The 17,994-nt window shown below is 46.9% G+C and overlaps 1 protein-coding gene across 3 annotated transcripts in view; it reads right to left on the reverse strand.

The window, feature by feature from the left end:
• BCL9L (BCL9 like) overlaps positions 1-17,994 on the reverse strand; it is a 211,520-nt gene that overhangs the window by 10,444 nt on the left and 183,082 nt on the right. For all 3 annotated transcript variants that reach the window (XM_086956744.1, XM_086956741.1, XM_086956742.1), the window contains one exon: positions 8,874-9,038. In XM_086956744.1, coding sequence (XP_086812870.1) covers positions 8,874-9,038 — 165 coding nt within the window. The remainder of the gene's footprint in view (positions 1-8,873; positions 9,039-17,994) is intronic.

The following is a 17,994-nucleotide window of genomic DNA, read 5'->3' on the forward strand; positions in this document are numbered from 1 at the left end:
CAAGGTGTGCTGCGACACCTGGGATACAGTGGAGCGGGTATGTGAGTGATGAATGTAAAAAAAGGAATCAGTGAGTTAAAAATTGTCCTGGTATGGCTTATACAACATTTTTTATTCTAAGACTACTGGACAATAATAAAAACAGTGTGTGTCGATACAGTAAAGGTTTAAAAAAGTAAAGTACAGTAAAGGCTGCTGATCTCTCTGGCAGGCACAAGTAAGAACAGAGCAGGAAAGTCTGCAGTTTGAGCACAATGTGCACTATTACCAAAGCAGACACTACATCTCAGCACAAGATAAAACACATCTCCGCCTATGCAAACAAAGCAAATGACAATGTAGAGCCAGACACAGCATCAGAACACCAGCCACTTACTCTGCAAATAGTCTACTTATAAACATAACCACAACAAACCTTTCCCTTATTCAAGCATAGCTATAAACAATGTAGTCAGGCACAGTATCAGCACAGAATTTATCCCTGCTCTGTAGGCGGTGATAATATCAGTACATGCACAAAAAACTCATTTATACCACAATGAATAAAGTAGGCACAGCCACAGAATTGACATTGTATGTACCATTGCCAATGCAATCACTCTACATATCAGCACAAGGATAACAAACCTCACACTTATACAGCAATCAACAATGCAGAGTCAGCATAGCATTAGCACTGTATGTGCCAGACACTGCGCCAGTGTACCTACCCGCACAAGCACAACAAACCTCACGCTTATACAGCAATCAACAATGCAGAGTCAGCACAGCATCAGCACTGTACGTACCATTGCCAATGCAGCCAGTGTACTGGTTAGCACAATCAAAACAAACCTCACTCTAATACAAACCCACCAGCTACCACCCACAGCATTACACAACGAGGACCATCAACTCTGCAGAACCTCCACAAATGAACACAAAACATAACACACATTGCCTAAATAAACCCCGCAGCTGGCCCAGTTGGGTTGTAGGCAGCATGCTGTGTGTAATAGTTAAAGGTCCTATTTCTGTCTAGACCTCCTGGTACAGCTGAAATTAACTCTGCCGGCCGGCTGGGTTGTAGGCAATTTGACTTGTCCACTGCTTTTATTCTGTCAATAAAAAATATTTAATACTAAATAAACCCAGCAGGCCCGGACTGGCCATAGTGGGCAACGGGCAATCGCCCGGTGCGCCGCACGGGTGGGGGCTGGTTTTGGGCCCCTGGGGGCCGTTCTTGTTACAGGGTCGTTTTTGCAGCATGTAACAAAATCGGAAGGGTTTTGGTTCCCAGTCCGGCCCTGAAACCCAGCAATTAACAATACAGTTGCTTCCGAGGCATTAGCTTTATGTATACCGTCACCCCTATTAACACTCTGTATGTCACCTCTCTTCTATAAAAACACCACAAATAAACAAATACAGAAATGACCTTTTGAAACTCACAAGCACAAATAAGCCATACAACTGAAGGGCCAGCATTGTCGCATGATAATCACCAAGAAACTTAGCACAAAATACGACTCATAAACTTTACAGACATGAACACTGATAATTCAACTGCACACATCAAGCGGAGCTCACGCAGTCAAACACACATCACTCACTAAGAAATGGAAATGATCAACTTCACAAACAGTAGAAGAAAATAAAGATAATCTCTAGAGATGCGACTCAAGAATAGATCCACTCAAAAGGTGATTTGAGAATCGTCCTACCTCTACTACCACTCACCATCCGATCAACCGTCTAAGCACAACCATGTGAAGCCCATCCCCTTCAGATGAGACCTCGCACCCCATTCACCCAAAATGTGACTAAATCCGCCACGGAAGCCATTATCACATCTTGGTTGGAATGGAGATGCACAGAAAGAAACAAGTTACTTACCTGTAACTTTAGTTCTCCAGTATTGGTAACTTTCATAGATTCCCATTGCTTGTATCATAGATTCCCATTGCTTGTATCATTCCCCGTCGTCGGAATGGGAGCCTCGGTAATAATATATATATATATATACCTAGGTAAATACACCCTAATAGGTGTAAAAAAGTAAAAAATTAGGCCTAGGCCTCATTATCTTTTGTAGCCTATTGGTGTCATTATGTAAAAAGACCCAAAGTCACCTTAGCAACCAATCAGATCAGCCTCACCCTGTAGAACCTTCCTGAGAAAGCTCAGAGCCTCAGATTTTCGTAGCCGTTGTCTTGCCACATAATCACCTAGCCCTAAAGTGAGCTTTCCCAGGGGAGGCGGGTGGGCGCATGGGAATCTATGAAAGTTACCAATACTGGAGAACTAAAGTTACAGGTAAGTAACTTGTTTCTTACTCCAGTATTGGAACTTTCATAGATTCCCATTGCTTGTATCAGAGTAGATAGCAGTTAGCATACCTCAAACATTTCGTGCACAGTTACAGAATCATTACAAACTAATGATATCACAGATTATAACAACCATAAAGCAGTAACAAAAGCATAAGAAACGAAATGTTTGAAAAAACAGGAGGAGGGAAGAGAGGAAAGCTCACCTCTTATTGGAAGAGATTTCTCAGGACTGCCTGTCCTACAGCCGAATCCTCCTTTGCAGCCGCCTCCAGGCAGTAGTGTCTCGTGAATGAGTGCGTACTGCTCCAGGTGGCCGCTCTGCAAATATCCTTTATGGATACTCCAGCAAACAGCGCTGTTGATGCTGAGATTGACCTTGTGGAATGTGCCTTCACCTGTCCTTGCAAAGGCTTGCCTGCCGCCTGGTGGCAGAACCGGATCGCACTTGTTATCCATCTAGAAATCCCTTGTTTTGACAATGGAAATCCTTTCCTTGGGGCTCCGAAAGCCACAAACAGCTGGGGTGTTTTTCGAAATCCAGCTGTGCGTTGTAGATAGAATTTCAAACATCTCTGAACGTCCAGAGAATGAAGTGTCTTCTCAGCCTGGGTTGAAGGTCGAGGAAAAAAAGATTTCAAAACCACTGGTTCGTTAAGATGAAAGTCTGTCGGTACCTTCGGAATGAACTTGGGGTTCATCCGTAGGATCAATGTATCATTCTTGAACTGCAAGAAGGGTTCTTTGATAGTTAAAGCCTGAAGCTCTCCTACTCTCCTTGCAGAGGTTAGTGCCAAAAGAAGCGCCACTTTCCATGATAGGAACTTTAGGTCCGCCTTATGTACTGGCTCAAATGGCGGTCTCATCAGCTGAGCCAGGACCACATTCAAGTGCCACACCGGAGGTGGGGGCCTAACTGGCGGAAACACTCTAAACAGTCCTTTCAGGAATTGTTTTATTACTCTTGCTGACAATAGAGAGGGGCCCGATCTTGTTCTTCTATACCTGGAAATAGCTGCCAAGTGGACCTTGATAGAAGCATGAGCCAGACCTGCTTGTGCCAACGATAGAATGTATGGTAAGAGTTGATGCGGAGCTGACGAGAAAGGATGTACTTTTTCCCTCTGACACCACAAATGGAACCTCTTCCATTTCGCTCTATATGTCTTATTAGTGCTAGGGGCTTGTGCCTGTGCCAAGATGGTCCTGCATTCTTCTGAGATGTTTAAATCCTTAAACTCTCTGTATTCAGGAGCCAAGCCGTCAATTGAAGCGAACTCGGGTTCGGGTGAAGAACCTGGCCCTTGTACATTGATAGAAGTGTCTGTTTGGGTCGCAGATGAATGGGCTGTGTCTCTGATAGAAGAAGCAACTCCGTGTACCAAAACTGGCGAGCCCAGGCAGGCGCTATTAGTATCATCCTGCACCTGTCTATCTTGAGGACTCGAGGAATCAGGGGAAATGGCGGAAAGGCGTAAACAAACGCGCCTGACCAGGACATCGAAAGGGCATTCCCCGGTGACCCTCGATGGTGTTCCCTGCTTGCGTAACACCGGCATTTCTTGTTCCCTGGTGTTGCAAACAGGTCGATCGCTGGGGTCCCCCAACGGAAGAAGATGTCCTTGACCACTGTGCTCTCCAATTCCCACTCGTGCGAGACTGCTCTCAGGTGGCTTAGTGTATCCGCCTTCGTGTTGCATACTCCTGGAAGGTGTTCTGCCACGAGTGTGATGTTCTGCGATATCGCCCATTCCCACAGTATTTGGGCTTCCTGTGAAAGCAGTGGCGATCTTGTGCCTCCCTGCTTGTTGACGTAATGCATTGCGGTGGTGTTGTCCGTCCGCACCAGGATTGCCGAATCTGTAATCCTTGGGAGGAAAGCCAACATTGCCAATCGAATAGCTCTTAGCTCCAGAACGTTGATATGTAAGCGACGTTCTTCCGGAGTCCAGTGACCACTGACCTGGAGGTCTTGCATGACCGCTCCCCAACCTTGAAGAGAAGCGTCCGTGGTAATGACGTGAGGAGCCCGTGCAGCCTTGAAACTGAGTCCCACAGTGAGGTGAGATCTTTTCATCCACCATGAAACCGACCGTTTCATCCGCTGGGTAACCGTCACCCTGTCGTCGAACGAACCTTCCACTTGTCTCCACTGAAGGTCCAGTTCCTCCTGCAAGGGGCGCATTCGCAGCCTGCAGTGCGGAATCAATTGAATACAGGATGAAATCGACCCTAGAAGAGATTTGTACATCCTGACTGTTATCCAACTTCTCTTTTGCAAACGAGTGGCTGACGACATGAGTTTCATCTGTCTCTCTTCCGATGGGAAGGCCTTGCACACCTGAGTATCGAGTATCGCTCCCAAGAACTTCACCGTACCTGCCGGCTGAAGAACTGATTTTTCCTTGTTGAGTTGTAAACCTAGATGAATAAAGAGGTTTAGGCATGTGTTCACTGCTTTTGATGCCGCTCGTAAGCTTGAAGCCTTCAGCAGCCAGTCGTCTAAGTACGGGAATACTTCCAGCGACTGTCTCCTCAGAAATGCTGCTACCGGGGCCAGCACCTTTGTGAATATCCGAGGAGCGGACTTTAATCCAAATGAGAGCACCATGAACTGGAAGTGACTCTTGCCTACTGTAAAGCGAAGGAAACGTCTGTGAGCTGGATGGATCGGGATATGAAAATAGGCATCTTCCAGGTCTAATGTTGCCATGAAGTCGCCTGGGTTCAAGAGGCGCAATATGTCCTGGAGTGAAATCATCCGAAACGACAGTTTCATGAGATAGGTGTTGAGCTCCCTCAAGTCCAGGATAGGACGCCACTTTTGCTTTGTTTTGCGGATCAGAAAAAATCTTGAATAGAAACCTTCTCCCCTTTGTGATAGGGGAACACGTTGGATCGCCCGTTTCTGAAGCATTTGTTGAGCTTCCTCTTGTAGAAGGTTTAGATGTTTCGAAGTAGTGGCGTGGGGAGCTCTTGTAGGTGGAAATTCCTGGAATTCTAGAGTATGCCCATTTCGGATGATGTTCAATACCCACTGATCCGATGTAATATCTTCCCAGCTGCTCAGATGTTGTTATATCCTGCCGCCCACTGGAGATCCCAGAAGCGGAGGAACAGTTGGCAGAGTCAGGAGGCCGCTATTGACGCTTGCCAGCGTCCTTGCCCTGACGCCCCTGTCGTCCACGAGCGTTCTGGCGAGAGAAAGACTGGGATTGCGACTGCCGCTGATAGTACTGATTGCCGTACTGAGGTCTGTACGACTGCGACTGCTGTGAATATCGCTGCTGCTGATAACCTCCTCTTGGTGAAGTGAAGCCTCTTCCTCGTGCTCCACGGAACGGTGTCTTCCTATATTGTAGGTTTCCCAGAGCCCTTGCTGTCTCTGTGTCTTTCTTTATACCCTGTAGGGTCTCATCGACATGTTTCCCAAATAACATGTCCCCATCAAAGGGCAAGTCCAAAATCCTATTCTGGACCTCTGGCCGGAAGTATGTCGCTCGCAGCCACCCTTGTCGCCGAAGAACCGCTGCACTGCCCAGAGCACGGAAAGAGATGGTGGCGATGTCCATCGCGCAGTCAATCATCTCCGAAGAGGAACGTTGCCCTTCTTCCAGAAGTTTCTGTGCTTCCGCTTTCTGGTCATCCGCTAGCAGATCCACATAGTGTGCCACATCACTCCACATCTGGCGGTCGTATCTTGCTAGGATCGCCAAGGCATTCGCCGCTCTGACCAGCAAGCTAGACATCGACGAAAAACGCTTCCCCGCGTTGTCCAACCTCCTACCCTCCTTGTCTGGTGGAGTTGTGAGGGTGGCCGAAGGATTCCGCGACTTCTTCAGCGCCGCCTGCGATATGACCGAGTCTGGTCTAGGTTGTCCAATCAAGCAGGCGGGACTGTCATCAGGAGCTTTATATTTTTTCTCCAAGCGCGGAAGAGTTGGAATGACCGTCGCTGGGGTCTGCATCACCTTCTTTCCTTCCTCCCATATGTGCTCTACAATGGGAATCGAGTGCACCGCCTTACGGTATGCCTCTTTAAAATCGTACAAGAAACAATCCATAGATGTTGTAGGCATTGCTAACTTAAAGCGCGCTGTGGCTCTTTCCATCAAACTGAAGAAACCTCCTACATCCGCCGGAGGCGAGTCGACCGGGTCTGGCACTGGTGAAGCCGGATCCGGAGCTATATACTGGTTCCATTCACTATCCTGGTCTTGATCCTGGTTCTGCCCCGTTTCATCCTCATCCGAGGTATCCACTTGGACTTGCCGAGGATATTCCCTCTCATGTTCCTCCTGTGCAGGCCGTACTGACTGTGCTGCCACCACCTGCGGTTGAACCTGCGCTTGACCTTCCACTGGTTGCGACCCTTGTCTGCTCCTATATTCCTCCAGCATTGCCCTTAAGTCTGTCAAAAGACTCATAGGCATCGTTACCATGCCCTGCTGTGGTTGGGTTTCCTGGTATGCGACCTGTCTTTGTGGTCGCTGTTCCTTTTGATAATAATACTCCTCATCTAAGTCCGAATCATGGTACTTTAGATTCAATTGAGATGGACTGTATGCATCCCCATACATCTCATTCTCCTCCTCTGAGTAGTCCTCTTCATCCAACAAAAGGGCTGGAGGTAATGAAGGCACTTTCCTTGGAGAAGTCATATCTGGAGTTATCCTCCTCCTTCTGATGTTTTCTGTAGCACCTGTCGTCGACGGCGTTTCCTTATTCTGAATCGTCGTCGACGGGACCGTCGACGAGAGTCCCTTCACCGTCGACGGTATCGTCGACGGACCTGTCATCGTCGACGGGCTCACCATCGTCGACGGGATCGTCGACGGAACTGTCATCGTCGACGGGCTCGTCATCGTCGACGGGATCGTCGCCGTCGAGATTGCCACCGTCGACGGAATAGTCATCGTCGACGGGATGGTCTTCGTCGACGCGGTGGTAACTGTCGACGTGGTTATCGTCGTCGACGCTGTCGTCGATCCAGTCTTCGTCGACGGAATCGACATAGAGGTCTTCGTCGACGCTCTCGTCGTCGTCCTCGTCGTCGCTGGATGGCTCGTCGACGACTGAGGAGAAAAAATCACCTCAGATGCTTTAGAGTCCTTCTTGACCCCTGTAGAGGCCTCTACAGTCGGTTTTTTGACGGACTTGGCTACTTTAACCTGGTGGGAAGGCCCAGCCGAGCTCTCATCCAGTTTAGCCTTTTGCACCTGCAGTGCCTGCCTTTCCCTCTCCTTTACACTCACGTGAGGAGATTCGATAGGCCCTGGCTTGCCAGACCTATCAGAGGTCACACGCATAGCCTTTGAGGGGGGTTCAGTTGAAATCTCCACAGACGATCCACCCCTCTTCAATGAAGTCCCTCCTTTCCAACTTCCTAAGCCACAGAAGCAGCCGTCCTTCACGATCACGGAGGGTTTTCACTGACATTCTCCTGCATATACTACACCCCTCAACCTTATGGTCTGGGTATAGACAGTATATACAGTCATTATGTTGATCTTCAGCATAAAGTCGTTTTTTGCCACAAGTGGCACAAGACCTGAAAAGGCTCTTCTTTTCCTTATCAGCCATGACAAAGCTGAAAGAAATCCTTTCAGAAAAACTGTTTAAACAGTACCTCAAGTTGAAGTTAGAGCAGAGCTCTAAGGAGACTCCCTGTCACCAACGATGCGGTAGAAAATCTGAGGCTCTGAGCTTTCTCAGGAAGGTTCTACAGGGTGAGGCTGATCTGATTGGTTGCTAAGGTGACTTTGGGACTTTTTACATAATGACACCAATAGGCTACAAAAGATAATGAGGCCTAGGCCTAATTTTTTACTTTTTTACACCTATTAGGGTGTATTTACCTAGGTATATATATATATATATATATTATTACCGAGGCTCCCATTCCGACGACGGGGAATGATACAAGCAATGGGAATCTATGATACAAGCAATGGGAATCTATGAAAGTTCCAATACTGGAGTAATTGAGATAAAATATCCAAATTATCAACCATATTAACACACAAAACTCAATAGCATAATCAACACAATGGGCCGGCGTCTGCACAACTGAATACCAACCCTAAATATATTCTTGTAAGCCATAAAAACATGCAAGTGACAAATTCTCCAGCAGGCTTCTTTACATGGTCCCAGGAGAAAAGTAACCAGATGACACGCTAAGCCTTCCTTAAGGGAACACACACACTACATAGCATAACCCGCAGCATTAGCACCATATGCCTCAGAATCTCTGTAGGCTGTACACACCAACACTACACACCTTCCCCAGTACAAACACATCATAGAACAAGCTAGGATCACCCACAGCATCAGCCCTGCCTGCACCGTCAACTCTGCAAACATTCTACCCACCACCAAACAAAGCACAAGGACCCCAAACAAAACCAGCAAATGGTAAGACAACTTCTGCAGTATCAAGTCAATGTGCACAATCACCTCTGCAGATAGCCCAGACACTACAGAATAACAACCCTCTCCTGCATAGCGGATACTATATATGTACAGTGTGGAATGCCCCCGCCCGAGGAGTTTGCCCTCTACCTTGCAGGTTCCCTGGGGGTAGCATGGGCCGGTCTGGGAGGAGCTCGTCGTCTGACGTGGCAATGGTCTTGATTGCATTGTGGTAGAGCGGCGTTGAGCTGGGCATGGCGTACTTGGACATCTGTGACATCATCAGAGTCAAAGGATTCTGGGAAGGCGTGGGCTCTGCAGAGAAACAAGGAAAGACTGTTGAGAAAGAGTGTAAACACTGTGCAGCCCCTCAGTGTGACCAAAGAGGTGCGCCCTTGGGTGTCAGAGCACCCCCAATGACAGTCTGTGCATTCTCCATTGGGATCTGAAACCCTGTGGCCCTCTGGGAGGTAGAACATCCCCCATTTTGGACCCAGTACAACACACCTAAAGCCAGAGAATACACCGCTACTGTAAGCTGGTGCATTCGTGATTAGGAGTCAGCCCACTCCCTCATCCCCACCCCTCCTAACTGGAAGCCAGCCATCCCGCCATCTTACTGGGATGAAGTTTACCCCACACAGAGACATTCATAAACAGCGTACCTGGATTTGGGCATGAGAAAGTGCATTCAAAACAGACTGCCAGACCCTCAATATTGTTAGAAAAACCTCTAAGTATCTCTCCCTTGTTACGCCTTTTAGCACTCCACCCACCAAGGTCACGCCGCCCTAGTATCAGTCCTAACCTGCTCATAGGATAAGACAGGAGGACGCAAGAACCGTCTTTAAGGGGAGTCCACAACTGCAGAACTGTTTCTTCTGCGTGATGTGCTTTGATAAAACTGGTATTGAATCCCCTGCTGCCTCCTAAGAATACAGGAGAATCTTCAAGTTCTCATTATTTTTCCCAGGGTCTATAATGCAACATGCGTGTCACACTTTTGAGAGTTCACGCGTGCGGTGTTGCTTTCTGCAGTAAGTGATCTGCTTGGAATAGTACACTTATGCAGAAGGCCATTTCAAAAACCTTGCTTTGGCTTTGCACCTTTCTTTGGATTTGAAGCTTTTTAGGGGGCCAAAGCTAAAAACGATTCCAGTTTTATTCCACGTTTTCTCACTTCGGAAAATACCCAAACTTTTTTGCATGGATGTGATATACATCCACAACCTTTACTCTCCAAAGCCTCTCAAACAGATTTAACTTGTTTTAAAAAACATCCTTTGAGCGTTAGCAGCTGGAAGGTGTGTAACCTTACCAAATGAGGTGATCAAAAACTCGATGCCTTTACTCAGGCAGATTTACACAACACAATTAATTTTAGGTCTAACCTAAGGACAACTTTAGATATTATGCCAGCATCATGTAAAAAAAAAAAAAACATAAAAAAAATAATATACATGGCCTTATGGCGAGTTACCCAGGGTTTAATAACTATGGGGCATCGCTTTGGGAATTAGGAGTTTCCTAGAGTTTCTAACAGTATTACAGGTATAAACAAGCATTGGAAATGCAATAGGTCTCGCATTAGAAAAGTTGGAGCTTTTGGTTTTGTAAATGACAAATATTTTATTTATTTATTGGTTTTTAAAATAGCTAAATTGATAGCTTTGTCATTTACAACGCCAATAGTTATAACTTTTGCGAATGTGACACCTATAGCATTTGGAATGCAACATGTTTTGTATTTACGTGACTTACATGGCAGCTCTCGTCGTTATGCTACATCTCTAGAGAGCAGGAGAGTGCAGCAGGGGAGAGGGTGAGTGAGGGTGAGGGGTTGAGGGTGAGTGAGGGTGAGGGTGAGGGGTTGAGGGTGAGTGAGGGTGAGGGGGTGAGGGTGAGTGTGGGTGAGGGTGAGTGAGGGTGAGGGGTTGAGGGTGAGGTGTTGAGGGTGAGTGAGGGTGAGGTGTTGAGGGTGAGTGAGGGTGAGGTGTTGAGGGTGAGTGAGGGTGAGTGAGGGTGAGGGGTTGAGGGTGAGTGAGGGTGAGGGTAGGTGAGGGGTTGAGGGTGAGTGAGGGTGAGGGTGAGTGAGGGTGAGTGAGGGTGAGTGAGGGTGAGGGTGATGCTGAGGGGTTGAGGGTGAGTGAGGGTGAGTGAGGGTGAGTGAGAGTGAGGGTGAGTGAGGGGTTGAGGGTGAGGTGGTGAGGTGTTGAGGGAGAGTGAGGGTGAGGTGTTGAGGGTGAGTGAGGGTGAGGGTGAGGGGTTGAGGGTGAGTGAGGGTGAGGGTAGGTGAGGGGTTGAGGGTGAGTGAGGGTGAGTGAGGGTGATGCTGAGGGGTTGAGGGTGAGTGAGGGTGAGTGAGAGTGAGGGTGAGTGAGGGGTTGAGGGTGAAGGGTTGAGGGTAAGTGAGGGTGAGGGTGGGTGAGGGGTTGAGGGTGAGTGAGGGTGAGGCGTTGAGGGTGAGTGAGGGTGAGGGTGAGTGTGGGTGAGGGTTTGAGGGTGAGTGAGGGTGAGTGTGGGTGAGTGAGGGTGAGGGTGAGTGAGGGAAGAGAAACTTCGTAACATATCTTGAATTAGAATGAAATGAAGTTTTGCCAAAGACACACTATACGTGGCTACAGGTCTGAAAATTCCAAAGCCTGCATAGAGTTTTAGAAAAGTACAACATTCGCGCTTCAGCCGTAAACGCATCATATAAAAAAATCTATTGCATTTACACTTGTTTGAGTTATTGGCATTGTAAATGGTACTGGCTTTTATAATAGCTCTCGCCCCCCTGCGTGTTTCCTGACAGCTCCCCCTTGGTAGACATTAAAGAGTAGTGCAGGAGGGGGCAGGTGCTTTTTATTATTTAGGGTGTCCACCCCTCCCCCCGCTGTCACTAAACTGCCTGTTTGAGGGGACACACACCCATGTGCCTAGGATCATAGAAGAGAAAGGTGAGCTTGAGATGCCCTTGCATGGGCAGTAGTGGACTTACTCAAGAGTCGAGGCCGGGCTCCGTCCACCAGGACACAGGATGTCCCAAGGAAACCTATGCGTGGAATGAACACAGGTTAAGGGGAATGGGTGAGGGGGTCGAAGTGTAGAGGTGACTAAAGTATGTTATAAGATATTCATAGCTAGTTGAACAGGGTGATTAGCGAAGGGTCAATCCATCGCAAAGGAGCTTGGGTATGCTGCCTGTGAGTTAGAGACGGAAGATAAATCAATGGTGTGTGCAAGGTGTGGTATGCTGCAAAGTGCTATGTCTAGTGGTGGTCAAGAGGGGGGTTGCAGGGCCAGGGCGCAAGGAATGCGGTGGTCAACCCGCGTGTCAGGCTGTAATGTTTGCGCGAGTCAGATCACTATGGAAGACACTGCTGCGAGTGCGAGGATCAGGAGCGGGACGGGAAGCTTGAGAGGCAGTGCAGCGATGCAGAAGGTTGAAGGAAGCATAGCAGGACTCTGAAGGAGAGTCCACATAGTCGTGACGGGAGGTGCAGCAATGAGGGAAGGAAGCATGGCAAGGCTCTGAAGGTCCACAGAGTCACGGTGGGAAGTGCGGAAATGAGCACCATAGTAGGGCGTCAGACGCGGAGAGCAGCAGGGAAAGGAGGGTTCGCTCTGGATCGGTTCAGAGAAGCGGCATGAATGTCCTACAGCAAGGGAGTCAACGGGATGGGGCAGCGTGTTAGAGAGGAGCGCTCCATATTGGAATAGCAGGGTGGAAATCCACAGGAGGGAAAAGTAAGAAAATGGGTCAAGGAGGCCCTACGATGGGAAAACCGCGGGACGCGCCAGTGTATTAAAGGGAGTGTTAGATCAGCGGGATGGAGGAACCCAGGAGGGGGGACACTTACTGGAAATAATCGGCAGCCAGGATCAAATCGCACGAGCCGGCATTAGTCAAGCTATGTGCGAGGTGCTCAGGGCGGAAATAGATAAGGGCGGAAATAGATAAGGACGCGCAGCCGATCTCGTGGGTGGAGGGAAAGAAACTGCTTAAAATTCTTGACGCGCTGGTTGTCTAGTTTTTCGCTGTCGGCCATGGTGAGTTGGGGACTACGGGCATCGCTGCACTAACCATCTGGTGAAAGAGACGGAGGGCGACGGGACTCACAGATGGTTCTCTGTCAAATGTTGCTTGGGCTCAATGCCGGGACAGAAGGAGGAAGCCTCGCTCTGGGAGGTGTTGGCGTGCCACGTCCATTACGAGGGACAACCAAACAAGACGGAGGGAAGAGAGGGGAGGGGGGAGGAGAAATGCGACACGGCGGGAAGGGGAGGGACAACCAAACAAGACGGAGGGAAGAGAGGGGAGGGGGGAGGAGAAATGCGACACGGCGGGAAGGGGAGGGGGCGGAGCGGGTAAACCAAGACGGACGTGCACGCGCTTTTAAGCTCAATGCGCATGCGCATTGAGCTTAAAAGTCACGGGCACTGCAAGGAATCGCCACGATTCCTTGCAAGTTGGGAAAAGAGTGGATAAGTCCCAATACTCTCGCTTGCTCGATGCGCATGCGCATCGACAGGCGAGACCTAAAAATTACAAATTAATTAAGTAATACTATAACAGAAATATGTGCCGCATTATGCCGCACAATTTACCTTTTCCTGCCACATAATTGTCAACCATGCAGCATAATTTGATGCTATCGCACCACATAATTCCTGTGGCCCCCGAGTATGGGGCAATGGCTCAGGACACTTCAGCTATGGGTTCTCTAGTACTGAGTGAAAGCACTGTGTCTGGGCTAGTGGCATGAGATCTTATTTAGCTAATGCTTTTTTATTGCCAGCTCTTCATCTATTTTTATTTTTTAAACATCCTTGTGTAAATGCACTAAAATGATATGCAATCGCTAATTTATTTTTAAACATAAAATCATAATTGGAAGCATTAGGCCACCACGTTTAAGCAGCAGCATTTTTTCTTATTTATTTGGTAGCATATACTTGCAATAAAAGAATAATACTCATTGCAGTTCACAGGTAAATAAACAGTTTAATAGTACGTTTTTTAGAGTGGGGAGTCAGTGTTTTTTTTTCCAATGAACTTGCAGCTGTCTTCCACAGGAATACATTTGTGCTAAGGCTACAACCTTGACTCTTCATTTTTGCTCAAAGGAGTATTTGATTTTCCCATCGGAAAATCAATTCCTCTGCCTCTATTCTTTCATTGTCTGAAATTACCAGCTAAAAGCTTTTTATGCACATTGGATTCAAGAAGAGCTATTACCTATTACGTTGACAGAGATAAAGCTAATAGAGCCGCAAGACGTATGCTATTTGGCTTTGGACTAGTTACATGATGCAATTGTGAGTCAAAGGTAGTAAGTGTGGGCATAAGCATGCATAGGAGTTTGTTGCCGTTGCCCGAAAATCCAAAAGCTCCTTTTCTAAGGGGAAAGACTTGGCTAGCCCTACTGGGAAATATTCAATAATCTGAAAGCTGAACATCGGCCACATGGTGTTCTGTGCATACCCTTTGCAAAGCACCAGTACTAGGATTCTAATGCGCAAGAAACTGTGGAAGCGGGTCAAGCATCTGAGGATTTGCAATATCAATCTCACCTTTGTGTATGGTCCCACTTGCTACTCTACACTAAACAAGCTAATCCATATGGATCCAATCATCACAAGAAGTTACTTATCTGCAACACAAGGTTTGTAGCTCAATAACTCTTATGGGCTCACAGGGGTACCTACTTCCCTTCATGACAAGGTAGAAGTGACAAGCTATGTCTGTGTAATGTTGAAACACATGTTTCATCAAAAGCGGCTGAATTGGAGTGCATTCAGGGATACCCACTGAAGCCTTACAGACTAGATACCGAAAATAACCCCTCTGATGATAACCACAGGTTTTTTAAAAAGGTTTAAATACTTTCACATAAATCTATTAGATCTCAAAATTATGCAAAACAAGCAGTCTTTAACAGAGACCAAACCTCAAAAACAGGATTACAGGTAAATTAATTTGGGTTTGTGAATGAAAAGAAGGATAACATTAAAATGTAAAGAAGGTTGCAGCAAACAGACCCACATATTTTGAGTGATGGGGAAGCAGAGGTACGTTTAGGATGGGAGGAGTTTCCAGAACTGATTTATTCTGTAGGAAAAACACAGAATCTGCTGAATATTTCTTTGTAAAATGTTCCTCTTGGCAAGCATGGTCCAATTCACAGCAGAAATGTCAGGAAACGAAATCTTAGATATTTGCTAAATGATTAAAGAAAGCAAGGAACATTTCTCATGGACAGCAGTGCAGGTGGGAAGCCACCATTCAGGGAGTACCCTAAAATATTCCTCCTCCATGGGCATGCCACAGGGTAAAACCACACAGCCCCACAACAGATTGTCCACGAAACTGAAGATCTTACTCAGGTAAACAGTGAGGATGGCTGTGAAGGCAGGGGCTGAGTTACAGTGGGGATTTGAGGACGCATGAGGTTATTGCTGACCTTCTCACTGTGTCTTCAGGAGCTCTCGTTTCGAGATCTGTCCCCTCCACTGCTTTCCCCCGTACACCTGTCCTCATCCTGCCGACTACGCCAAGCACAACTGTCCTGACTACTGATATAGGAGTCCTATCCTGCATGTCACAGCCTATCCTACAGTGTGATAAGTGTGACGCTATATCCTACAACACGAGACAGGTCATGCCATATTCTATGGTCCAAGAAGTGCTATTCCATATCTTAAAATATGAGACGGGTTATGTCATATCCAACAGTATGACAAATGCTGCTCAATATCCTACAAACTGCAAAGTGCCAGGCTCTACCCGCGTTTGAGAAGTGCCAGATCATGTCCTCTAGTCCGAGATGTGCCATGCTCTGCTGGAGTCTGAGAAAGTGCTACTCCTTATCCTGCAATAGAAGGCAAGCAACACCCTATCTGAGAATAAAATGTGCTACCCATGGCCTCAAACCTGATAGGTGCCATGTGATAGCCTATGGTCCGAGAAGTGCCAGACCATACACTTTAATCTGAGAAGTGAACAGCCATACCTACAATCTGATCAGGTCAATGGCTGGGTATGGGGAGAATTAGTACAGGACGAGAACTGATTTTGACAAGAGTGCAATTCATGCCATGAAGTTTCTGCCTTCCTCTCCAGAAGGTGTGTAAATAAACCTTTGTGAGACAAAGCAAACCCTAAAAATCGGGTATTTTAAAATTATGTTTGCCACTGTTCTGCCTGTCTGTACCTGGTGTTGGTCTGTTTAGAGACAGCAATGAGCTGTTCATCTGGTTTTCCTTAATATGCGGAAATACTATGTTCTGCATTCCTATATGCTAAAAAATATGTGCACTTTGCTGCTACTTGTAAGGGTATATATTTGAAAAATGTCAGCTATGATGGAACGAGGAAGGCATGCTATAACTGAATGCTAGGCGACTTCAGAGGTTTTCCGGGTGGGTTTCTATTATCTTCAGACGTGATCTGGCAAAAATTTACTTTGTACTCTTTACTTGATGACCTCTGGGGTAGTGCCTCATCAACAGCTATATTAGAGAATAAGTCTCATTTACAGTTTGGTAGAGAGACCACCATCTGTCGGGGGAGAGAGGGGGGGAGGTGTTAATAACCTTTACTGCTCTGGTGGACTACTGCCCATCATATTTAGAGATCTCCGCTTGCCTGGCAGACATATATATCCTCAGAATGTACTGCAAATTTATGGAGCAGCTGCCATGTTTCATGTGGCCATTTAGCAAATGTTGTCCCCCTACCCCCCAAAACCTTGTAAAGCAGGAGCCTGTTTTTGTACATAAAAAACTAAATGACAGCCTGGGAGTTTACTTTGTGGGTGTGGTTGTCATTGTGTTTTTTTCTGGTTGACACTGCCAGGCTTTTCCTGTCAGTCTGTAACAGTACATCAGTCCCCCTTCTTTAGATAGGGTGAATGATCTGTGATACTTAGACTGACGTTCCGAACTCCGCTGTCCATTAATCCAAGGTCTGAGCTAGCCGGGGCTATGCTGTTAGAAACAGGAGGGTCCATCCAACTCTAAATCGTACAGCAGACCATCAGTTTTGTGGCTGAGCACCTTGTCCACTAAACTCTAAGGGCCTTATTTATGATACCATTACGTCACAGCAAAGCCATATCAAAGTGACGCCACAAAATCTATGAGATTTCACTGCGCCACTTCTAGGACGTCACTACGACAAATTCTTACGCCTGCTTGATGCAGGGCTTTTCACACGGGGCTTGACCCATGCGAAAAGACAAATTGCTGGAGTTGCGTCTGTTTTCAGACACACTCCAGCAATGCACCAACAGATACCTCAGGATTCTTGGCATATCTTTAAACTCCTTGCGACGTGGAGCGCTGTACAGTGAATAAGGGCATCCATGGTGTTGCAAGGATGGTGCTATGAAGTGTTGCATCACTGTTTTCCTGCAGCGATGCAACAATTTTCAAAAATGAGGCCCTAAATAAGTATCTACATCTATCTTGTTAGCTTATGGACAATTTAGTCTTTGAGATTCCAAAGAGACGTTTGCCTCCAGCGGCCAAAGTGCCATTTTACAAAGGCAGAGACTTTAGAGAAACCACAACTTTGAATCTTGAATATTTCTAAGCCTAAAGCTTCAGAGAATGCCATAAACTGAAGGTAGAGCAAATTTAGACGTGCTTTTGTAAGCCAATGGCAGACATCTCTTAGAATGCTCAACAGTCAAAGACACTAGTTGTTGTGTCCAGGGTGAGTTTTCTTTGGCTGTCAGATTGTTGTTTAATAATATCACTGCTGTCAGTCACTGATTTGGTTCGGAATCATTAAAGCTAAGAGTGTTCTTTTCTCAGCGAGTATCTGCATACACAGAAATCAAGCGTACTCCGGGACTAAGCAGTGAAGAGTGGCTGAAGGTAGTAGATAATACTAGCAAACGCTTCAAAAGCCTTATGAGCAAGAACAAAATATGTCTTGGTGGCCCCATATACAAAACAACAACCACATTATCCAGCAAGTGAGTATCCAGTTAGTGCTGCACTCTATTTTTTAGTCCTGGACACGCGAGTTGACAATTTCCAAGACTCTCTAAAACACACACACTTGGATTCCTTCTCAATGGCAAGATCCCAGGCCCAGAGCATCAATTTGGAAGCTCTCATAGTTTAGACAAACTCCAGAGGCTTGAAAGACATTCCTACCATTGATCTCCCAGGGGCAGGTGAAGTAGTGCAATGTATTTGAGTGTCTTCGCTGCGGGGGGGAGTATGGGGGGGGGGGGGAGGGGGACTATATTCACACAATATGGACGTGCCCAGT

Source organism: Lissotriton vulgaris, chromosome 2_1, assembly GCF_964263255.1.
Source record: "Lissotriton vulgaris chromosome 2_1, aLisVul1.2, whole genome shotgun sequence".
NCBI lineage: Eukaryota > Metazoa > Chordata > Amphibia > Caudata > Salamandridae > Lissotriton > Lissotriton vulgaris.